This window comes from Pituophis catenifer, unplaced genomic scaffold (genome assembly GCF_029215685.1).
Source record: "Pituophis catenifer annectens isolate HBS135680 unplaced genomic scaffold, rPitCat1.0.hap2 SCAF_9, whole genome shotgun sequence".
NCBI lineage: Eukaryota > Metazoa > Chordata > Lepidosauria > Squamata > Colubridae > Pituophis > Pituophis catenifer.
The window spans coordinates 1,819,851-1,830,592 of NW_027256889.1; the positions used below are offsets into that span (position 1 = coordinate 1,819,851).

Sequence of the window (10,742 nt, forward strand, 5' to 3'; positions counted from 1 at the left end):
CAGTTTTAGCCACTTCAGCCAGGATGGGACAAAATGAAGTAAAAAAAAGCAAGCTATTTTCCATTCGGCCTCTTTCAGGGATGACCCTCTTGCTTTCCCGCGTGGACACTTCGCGCTCCCCACGCTTCGCCTCGCCTCAGTAAGACCCCCCTCCATCACAAAAACTGGTCCCTCCGGCGCATGCGCGGTGTTAAACCCCCCCCCCATGCGTGTGGTTTTTATTTTGACCCACTGGGCTCGCCGTCGCCGTTGCTGCAGCGACCGCCAGGGTGAGTCCAACTCCTTCTGCTCCCCGTTGCATTCACGCATGCGCGCCCTCTGTTTAGCCCGGAAGCGGAAAGTGTTTCTTTTCTCCACCGCGCCGGAGTCGTTTCTCAAACGAGCGGCGGATCCATCGCAGCGGCAATTATGTGAGGAAAGCGGGAGGGAGATTAGGGGGCGGTGGACGGAGTGGGGGGGACGACGACGACGACACGGAGGTGTCTTTTTGTGTGTGTGTGTTTGTGCGCGTGTGCGGTTTTGTGTGTATAAAATATGTATGGAGCAGTGTTTCTCAATCTCAGCGAGTTTAAGACCTGTGGACTTCAACTCCCAGAATTCCCCAGCCAGCTTAGCTGGCTGGGGAATTCTGGGAGTTGAAGTCCACAGGTCTTAAACTCGCTGAGATTGAGAAACACTGTTATAGAGCAGGGGTGGGCAACTGTGGCCCTTTTACAACCTGTGGACTTCAACTCCCAGAATTCCTAAAACAGCCATGCTGCCTCAGGAATTCTGGGAGTTGAAGTCCCCAGTTCATAAAGGGGCCATAATCACTCACCCCTGGTATAGAGGGTTCTTCTGGGCCTTACCGTAAATCTTGGAATAGGCGCCCCTCTGGAAAGAACGCTCCCTCTCGGCTCTCTTCTGGAGTAGCCCCCGGGGGGAGGGTGGGTGGCCGGGAAGGAGCCCCTCCTCTCGCTTTATGGTCTGCATTCTCTCCCCCCTCCAAAGATATACGATGAGTTTGTATCTTTGTAGTTGGAAACTAAGAGAGCAGGGACTCTCTAAGTAGGCGAATAGTAATAAAAACTTTCTATTGAGCCTTGATGGCGCAGCAGACTAAAGTGCTGTTAAGTAGCACCAGCTGCCTGCAATTAGTGCGAGTTCAAATCTCACCAGGCTCAAATCTCATTCAGCCTTCCATCCTTCCGAGGTAGGTAAAATGAGGACCCGGATTGTGGGGGCAATAAGCTGACTTTGTATAAAAAAAGAACACCGCTTGGGGGGGGGCAAAAGCCCTACTAAGCAGGTATATACAAAAGTATGAAGGCTATTGCTTAACGCATTGTAAGCCGCCCTGAGTCTCTGGAGAAGGGCGGCATATAAATCGAACTAATAAATAAATAAATAAATGTTGTATCCTGAATACAATATATAAAATATATTGCTACTAATGCAATCTATGAAATATAGTGCTACTAAGAGAGCTTATTTTCATCCAATTAAAGGCTTAGGGCATAACCCCCAAAATCTAATAATATGTATTTATTTTCCTTTCCTTCTTTCCTCCCCTCCACCCCCACTTTTTTTTTAGGAGCCTCTTAAACAAGCCCAAAAGTGAAATGACCCCTGAAGAACTGCAAAAGCGGGAGGAGGAGGAATTCAACACGGGGCCTCTGTCGGTGCTCACACAATCCGTTAAAAATAACACCCAGGTGCTCATCAATTGTCGCAATAACAAGAAGCTTCTGGGCCGTGTGAAGGCCTTTGATAGGTAGGCTCTCTCACCTGGGCATGTCTCTAATCCGTCAGAGGGTTATCTGTGGGATTCGTTTATATTCTTAGTGAAGCAATTCTATATAGTGTTTTGGTTCGTTAATAAAGTTTTTTATTCAGAACGAATACGGGGGGGGGTCCTCGACTTACAGCCATTTGTTTAATGTCCATTTGAAGTTACAATGGCAAAATTACAATGAAAAAAGTGACTGTTTTTCACATTGCAGTATCCCCGTGGTCACGTCATCAAGAATTTGGGTGCTTGGCAACTGGCATGTACTTAACGACAGTTGCACTGTCCTGGGGTCATGTGATCACCAATTGTAACCTTCCCAGTTGACTTCCAAGAAGCCAAGTCAATGGAACAAGCCAGATTCGCTTAGCAACAACGTGATTCATTTAGCAGTTAACAGGGATTCACTTAACTGTGGCAAAAGAGGTCATAAAATGGGAGCACAACTCATAACTCTTTTCGTTAGCAATAGAAATTTTGGGCTCAGTTGTTGGTTGGAAGTCGAGGACTATCTCTATGCAGCTATGGGGATCCTGAGAAGTAAAGGTGCTTTGAACCAACATAGGCAGTACACAACTGTCAGTGGCTCCTTAAAGAACAAGTGCTTTTCCTGGGCTCAGATGGGATTCCTATGGACTGCAATAATATGTCTATCATGAATTCCCAGGAAAGCTCATAACTCCCTTAAGTAGCTGCCAGGGTGGATAAAAATTGATTTAAAAAACAAGTAAATTTTTAAAAATCAGATTTTTTTTAAAAAAAATAAAACAGTTTTTTTATTTTTATCAAATTTATTTTAATAAAATGCTTTTGGAGTAAAAATCTGTCTAAAGATAGTTTTTTATTGAAGATACATTGATAATGTAAGTTTATTCAGCATGAAATGGAGCTTAGTTACACAGCATGAGGCTGTATATTCTGCAATATTGGGACTGTCGGTGAGTCAACAGCAGGTCGGAGGAGCTGCTGTGGAACAGAGATGACAGTTGCTCTTTAAAATTATGATTTAAATCGAGTTGATTTAAATCAAGCCTTTTTACTAGTGATTTAAATCTAAATCTTGATTTAAATCAAATCCACCCTGGTAGCTGCCAGTGGGTAGTATAAACGCATTGCACAGCAGATTCAGTTACGTTTCAGATCAGAATATTTTTCAGCCTTGAATTCTGTGGGGATCTACCTCTCTCAAAACTTCCTCCAGGCTTGTTGCAGATTTGCCAGAAGCCGCTCAGGGAATCTCGTCTCTGCGTAACGCCAGGCACTTTCTTCCACCAGGCACTGCAACATGGTGTTAGAGAACGTCAAGGAGATGTGGACCGAGGTGCCCAAGAGTGGGAAAGGCAAGAAGAAGTCCAAGCCGGTCAACAAAGACCGTTACATCTCAAAGATGTTCCTGCGGGGAGATTCGGTCATTGTAGTGCTGAGGAATCCCCTTATTGCTGGCAAGTAAACAGGCCGAGGTGGCTCACGAGCCTGGCAATGCCAAAATGCCACGTTTAGGATTCTTCTCAAAAGACTGGAATCTGTTGCCTTTAGTTTTAAGGCGGGGATATCTTATAGTCAACTGTCCTTCTGGTGTTTCTTGTGTCACATGTGTGCAGCTCCGTGACGTGCTGACGGATGAAATTCCCTTGTCACCTCAGTATGTTCCTCTTTTTTATATAATAAACATTTTGTTGAATTTGTTGGATTGCACTTTTTTTTTTTTTTTTTTTTTTTGCTGGTGCAGGTGCTTCTGTCCAATATTTTCATGATGTTGGAGAATTATATTTATGAATAGTTATTCCATCTGGTGCTGTTCGATGGTTAGATGTTAGATAAAACTTGTTTGCACTTGGGGACAGTACAATTTTATCACATTTCTGACAGGGCAAATCATTTGGCTTTCTTTCCTCATGTCTTCATCACCTGGTTTGGCAGCATACCTTAAAGATTCTTGGAAGAAACCAAATGAAGAGTATTTTTGCAACCAGATGTCTGTTGCTGAGTGGAACAGAGTTTTCTGTCCAGAGGTTTGAGACTGGTCATGCATGCCTACATGTGTTTTGATTCAAAGAAAATAAGTATTTTTAATCCTGTGAATGCCCTCTTCTTGCCTCCTTAAAATGCACAATTTTTTTAAATACCTCTGGTAAGGAAAGGATATTTGGGGATCTATTTTCTAATTCCAGCATTTTCCATTAAATACCATCACACCCCAACACCAACAGAAAAAAACCCTATCCTAATCCTGACCCCAGATCTCTAGCTTTAAGGGCTGAAAGTGGTGAGGCAAGAAATAGTCTAAAACGGAATAATTAGGTAAATACCAAGTGTATTTGTCTAATTCTCAAGGGGGGGAAAATGGTAAAAATCAATTCACCCAAAAGGCCAAGGATTTAAACCCTGGGCTCACACACAAATACATATAGTTTGATTGCTACGTACCTTCTGCAATACAGAGATTTAATATGTGACTTCTTGTTTGCAATAAAGCAGCTGATCTCAGTTTTTGATTCTGTGAGCAAGTATGGTAATTTATAGGCTTGAGTGTCGAGAACAGAGATTATGTCTCCTATGACGTCTGGTATCACAGTATCATAAATTTACCACAAATGATAACTTGTTAATTTAACATAGTCTCAAAAGTCAATTGGAGTTGGGTGGCATTAAAAAATAAAACTAACATAAATGTAATTATACTATAATTCCTCAAGGTCCTGCAATTCCATGGTGATTTTTCCTACTTTCTTTTCCATGGTGGGTTGTCTTCTCCACCCAACAGGAGAAGGTTAGCATGAGCTCACTCCTTAGGCCCAGGGGTCATTCTCTTAGTCCACCCAAGCTCAGTGCAATGCTCATTCTCCCCAGCCTCTGAAAGCGCCTTCATATTGCTTTGATATCAGATCTTTTTACCACTTCATGCATCCTTTGGTTATGTCTTTGGGAACATCGCCATTACATTAAAAATACACTTATTTAAAATATCAATGATCTTCCAGGGAACATTCAGCTGCATACATTGAGCAAAATCCCATGGTCCCATGGAGAGAAATTCTGTATGGGGACAGAGGACCTTTTCAGAAGGGTCTTGGCAGGACTGTGGTTGAGGTGCCCTACAGTCTTTGCATCACACATGGGGGAACAAAGATAGAAATATGGAAAAGTACTTCCAACCTGCATTTCTGGAAGTGACACAAATTGTTGTCTTTACTTTGCACAATGTTGAGATGAGTCGCAGGGTTTGCCCTTTACTCGGTGGTAGAACAGGGGTGCCCAACCTTGGCAACTTTTAAGATTTGTGGACTTCAGCTCCCAGAATTCCTCAGCCAGCCTTGAGGAATTCTGGGAGTTGAAGTCCACCAGTCTTAAAAGTGGCCAAGGTTGGACAACCCTGTCTTAGAACATATCCTTACTCAGCACCTGCTCGGTAAATGCAACTCATCAACAGCTACGCGATCCAGAAAGCAAATGTTTAGTTTTCCAAGAAGTCTATACTTAGTTCTGGGGAATTGGGTCCAGTAGTGTAGTGTTCTTGGTATAATTTTGAAAAATAAGTAGGCAGTGAGCTGTAAGTTGGTCTGGCTGAGGCTCAGGATTTTCCTTCCCCGCTACCACAGCAAAAATAATATTTTCAGGTCTTCCTGCCCCCTCTTGTGGAGAGTTGATTAATGGCTCTGATTTTTTCTTTCCAATTTAAAGAATGGTTTGATAGCTCCACCCAAATGCCTGATTTTTACTTGCCTGGCAGGAAAGTGTTATGAAGTGGTGGCACTTCTAAAATGTTGGCGGGCATCGTCCCCGATGCGGGAAGTGGGCCGGAGCCGCAGATGCAGAGGAGGGTGCTTCCGAGGGCGTCTCGGAAGGATCGCACGCGGAAGACGTAAACCACCGGGTTGATGGCAGAGTTGGCGTGGGAGAGGATTATGGTGGCCAGGCTCAGCTGACTGGGGATGCAACAGCTGGGACAGAGGAGCATGACGGTGTTGAGAATGTGAAGCGGCAGCCAGCACAGAATGAAGAAGAAGAGGATGATGAAGAGCGAAGTGGCCGTCCGCATCTCCTTGTGGGCGATGATCCGGCGTCTCCTCTGAGCGCTGATGTTGACCTCCCCTTCGGCCACTTTGCGGATCTGGCGCCTGATCTCCAAGAAGATGCGCCCGTACAGCATCAACATGACCACCAAGGGGACCAACATGCACATCATGAAGTTGAAGTAGACCATGTAGGCGTTGGTGATGATGCTGTTGAAAAGGCACTCCCTGCTGGGGGGCAGGGGGTCATGCCAGCCCATCACAGGGACCAGGCCGGTCAAGATGGACAACAACCAAGAAGCTGCAATCACCAGCAGGGAATTGCGAGGGCTCAGCAGAGACTGGTACTGGAAGGGCTTCAGGATGGAGATGTATCTCTCCACAGCGATCGCCAGCAGCCCAAAGATGGAGGCTTGGGTAAACATCAGGAGCAAACAAAGCATCAGGAGACACAGCTGGGGCCTGGACTGGGGCAGCCCTACATCGGTGAACTGGGCACAGGGGATGACCACCGCCCCGACCAAGAAGTCTGCCACAGCCAGCGAGAGCAGGAAATAGTTGGTGACGGTGGAACGCAACTTCCTGTTCCTCAAGATGACCGTACAGATAAACAGGTTGCCCGCGATGGACAGCAGAGCAGTCAGGCTGTCGCTCAGCAAATAGGGGATGTGCACAACAGACGGGGAGGTTGTGTTAGCGGTTAGAGGGCACTGATGCGGATTAACGGAGGATGAATTCTCCACGCTATCCATTATAGGAGTGGGCTATTTGGACTCTGTGTTAAGGAGAAAGTCTTCCCTTCTGGTTTCTGAAACTCTGAAGATTGTTATCCCATCACCTTCCACGCTTGAGGAAAGGAAGGCTTGGTGAAACGGGGCTGGGGGAAGAGGAGAAGACGCCGTTGAGAATTCCATTGGGTTTCTCCGTCATACTTGCTTGCATTACCCGTCTGTGAATCAGAAACATTTAAATCATCCACATGTATAGGAAGGAAACAAAGGTGCTGTATTTCATGACCCAACTAGCTAACATCATCAGTGTATTAAGGGAGTGGGGTTTGTAGAAAGGAGGAAAAGGGGGAGGAGGACTTGGTGTTCTCTGAGCTTATTTTCTTGCAGACGTTTCATTACCAAACTTAGTAACATCAGTGCTAAACTCACAGTCCAAACCTGAGCTACAAATGTTCTCTTCTATCAGAAAGTGGCATACATTGCAACATTTAGTCTTGTAAAAGCAAGAGCTTAGAATAGCACCCTTGACTTTGGAATGTAAATACTCCTTATAAAGAAGTGACAAGGGAGATGATTTCTTTGGAAGACCCCAATCAAAGCTGGTATCTGACTTACCTACAGATCCCTGCTGTCATCCCCCAACGCAAAGGGATGTCATCGAAAGCGAGAAAAGACGCCTGCAGCCTTCTAAAATCACTTCTGGTGCAATCAGAAGCATCTGGTCCAACCCCGGCTCATTTCTTCCTCTGCTGCTTCTGCCTTCTGATGTTTATAAAAAATTAGATCCGATAAGTCTCAGTCGGCACACAAAAGCTGCTGCATTTTGCACAGAAAGGGATAAAGCAGGGCCAGGCAGCCAAGAGAAGGTCTACCTTGCTGCAGCTCGGGAAAAGAATGGGAAAAAAAAGAACAACAGGAACAACAACAACTAGGTGCATTTTAGATCCTCTGGGATGAGACGTGTAGCAAAGTTGCCATTGAAATGGGGTGTGTGTGATAGCAATATAGGAGGGATCGTTTCTGCTATCTCATAAATCCTGGATTTTCTCAGCCTCTGGGCTGCTGTGAAGAGAGCCACATGGTTCACACAAACAGTCCCTACAAAGAGACTCAATTCAAGGTAAACATCATGTACCCTTGCTTTGTTTTGCTCGTGATGTTTGCATTAAAGATACAGGAACAGAGTCGGGGAGGGGGGCGGGGACGGGGGACACCACAAATTGCATTATCCCAGAATTCTGAAGAATGTGTTTATTCGCCACTTTGGAAAAGTCAGCAAGTAGGTATCTCTTAAAAGTTTTTTTAAAAAACATTTTTACATCAAGGAAGCCTAAATACACATTTTTTATCTGCTGAGAAAGAAATCAAAGGCACCGTAAAAGCTTTTATCGAGTGGAACAGTTCATTAAAACCTGTTAAAGCTGCTCAGATGCTGAAAGGAACCAAGCACAGCTGTGAATACAGCCTGGATAAATAAATATACAATCCCGAGCAGCAGAATGCAAGCATAATCTAGGAATATCAACTTGGTTGAAAAGGTCACTCATTACAGGCTAGTTTTCCTATTTGCAAAACAGCTAGCTTTTTATTTGTGGGCGAGATTTCAGATTGATTTTTGTCTGTTATGCGTTCAACTGTTCTATGAAAACCACAATTGCCTTGGAGAGCTAACTCAATATTGTTTGAATAAATATTCATTGTTTGGGGCAGAAAAAAGGGATTTTAAAGAGAATGAAAGGGTGAGAAGAAAGCAACCTCTTTTTGGATGGGTCCTTTCTCTCAAGAGTTGTGTTATATTATTTTCCCTGAATTTTAGTTCAAAGATTATCAAATTTGTCAACTATCTCATGGATCAAGGTAATATTAAAAATATCTATTTTGGAAAACTTTTTTAGTTCCCCCCTCCCCTGCAGTGTTATGATTATGCTTTGTTTCCTATTATTCCATCGCTAGATCCTTTTATTGGCATTATGCCAATTATGTATAACTTGAGAGTTATTTTTCTCAAAGGTAAATAAAAATATAAATGGAGTTATCTTTTTAAACAGTGGAGCCTAATAAGATAGAAACGTTAAGAACTGCAAAGATCTTTAGCAGCAGTTTTGGCAAATGCATTAAAGGATGCTTAGCACATTGTAAGCCGCCCTGAGTCTCCAAAGAAGGGCAGCATATAAATCAAATAAAAAAAATTGTGACTTTCCTGAGCATATACATGATCGGCATGTGAGGTTGGGATGCATTTGTGTAAATATATCTCACGATTTATTTGTTAATAAACGGGTTGGTACCAGTTATCTTACTGAAATATGGTATATAAATTATAAATTCAAATGGCATGGCTGGGGCATTCAGGGAGCTGAAGTCTACACATCTTCAAGTTGAGAAGTTTGAGGAACGCCTCTTTATTAATGAAAAACGACGGAGGAGCGAGGCAGGTCTACAGCCCACCCCTCAAATAGAAGCACCACCTACAACCATCCCATCCCACGGGAAAAAAAGCAACACGACGCCCAACCCGCGCCTTTTATACTAGCCTCCGCTCCCTCCTTTTGGCGGGAACGAGAGCGACGCCAGCCGATTGGCCAGCCTCTCTTTCCCTTAAATTCCCATTCCCCTCCCCCTCGCCTCCGAACCAATCGGTTCCCTCTGCCTGTCCTGTGAGAGGGGATTGCCCCTCCCGCCGCTCTGGCCTTTCATGGGCAGGCTCCGCCCTCCGTCCCCCCCCGGGTTCCTCTTCTACCCCGCCCACTCCTGCGCGAGGGCGCGCGCCCCTGAATTGCGCGGGCCCCGGTCTGACACGAGCGCGCGCCGCTGTGTCTGCTGCTTCCCACTCGCCCTTCCCTCCCCCCCCCGGTGCTCGTGTCCGCCATAAAGGCAGCGAAGGTATCCTGAGGGGATCAGCTGCTCGCCTCCCTTCCCTTCCATGAAGGGTCTCTCTCCCCCCCCCCCAATTGCTAGTTTATTAAGATCTGAGGAATTGGGGAGGGGGGTTCCCTTCCCCTATTCCTCTCCTTTCCTCTCCCCCCCCCTCATATACATAAACTGTTATCCTCTCTTTGGCCAAAAACCCTTCTGGATTCTTTTTTTTTTTTTTTTTTTGGTAACTCAGGCTAAGCCTGCCTGGATGGTTTGCAGCCCTGGAGGGCCAAACTAGGTTTTTTGGAATAAGCTAGGATGGTCTGGGGGTGCATGGCATCGCTCATTGTGGTTTATATGTCACAAGGGCAGGTTGGGGTTCAGTTTTGAGTTGGTCTAAAGAGATGAGGGCAGGTGTGAAGTGGGGTGCAAAGGAGATCCCTTGGCTGGATCCCTTGGCTGGATCTGTTCTTCAGACACACCAGGGATGCCCCCATAGAGAGAAATTAACTATATTCCACCTCATGAGCATCCTTCATCATCATTCTCTTTCCTTCTCCCCCTCCTGTTCCTTCCCCTTCCCTTTCTTTTTAATTTCCTTTCCTTCAATTCTTTCCCTTTTTCGTTCTTTTTTTCCTTCCTTTCCTTTTTTCCCCTTTCCTGCATCTGATCCTGGCAAACCATTTGCCACCCTCGCCATCTTTTGGCCTCCCCGAGGGGAAGTCTTCCAGCAAAATCTGATTAAAATGGCTCATTTTCAAAATCTGGACTGTTCACATCTTCCTTTCTTTTCTCTTTTGGGAAAGAAAGTTCTACTTCTATACCCACCCCCTTCCCAAATAATCCTTATCCCTCAGGACTTCCAGAAAGGACCTGGGTCCATTCTATCACAAAAAAGAATTTTTATGGGGAGCCACAATTGGATGTTATTTCCTTTCTGGGCTTCCATTTGTAGCGTTCAAGAAAGTTAACCAAAATTTAATTTTTGGATGGGCTCATGACTGCCATTTGATTATTATAGAGTACCTCCCCAAACAGATCTATTCCCTGCGCCCTCTTACGCTCTCTCATAATACATAATGCCATGTAAATCCTCACTTTTCTGTTGTTTCTGGAGAATCTCTTTCAAGAAGCTTCACTGCCATTTTGAATCCCTGAATTCTCTTTTCTTTTACCATGCCTGTGTTTTCCCCACCGTTGATTGATTGATTTTCATTATTTATTTAAAACATTTATATAGCTGGTTTTCTTCTCCACTGTTCTTCCCAGTCAGCTCAGGATTCCTAGTTACCTGTCTTACCAAGATGGCATTTACTAATTTTTATTCCTCCCATAAGAAATGGCAATATCTGTTTCCAACAGAACAATTGCGAT

The 10,742-nt window shown here is 44.7% G+C and overlaps 1 protein-coding gene and 1 pseudogene across 1 annotated transcript; one reads left to right on the top strand and one right to left on the bottom strand.

Annotated features, from left to right (window-relative positions):
* The first annotated feature begins 334 nt into the window (after nt 1-334).
* SNRPD2 (small nuclear ribonucleoprotein D2 polypeptide) lies at nt 335-3,453 on the top strand. Its single transcript, XM_070950249.1, has 3 exons — nt 335-410; nt 1,574-1,753; nt 3,044-3,453. Coding segments are annotated over exons 1-3 (357 nt in total). The 5' UTR covers nt 335-408; the 3' UTR covers nt 3,219-3,453.
* A 2,030-nt stretch (nt 3,454-5,483) lies between these two features.
* LOC139321500 (adenosine receptor A1 pseudogene) lies at nt 5,484-6,616 on the bottom strand (annotated as a pseudogene).
* Between the last annotated feature and the right edge of the window lie 4,126 nt (nt 6,617-10,742).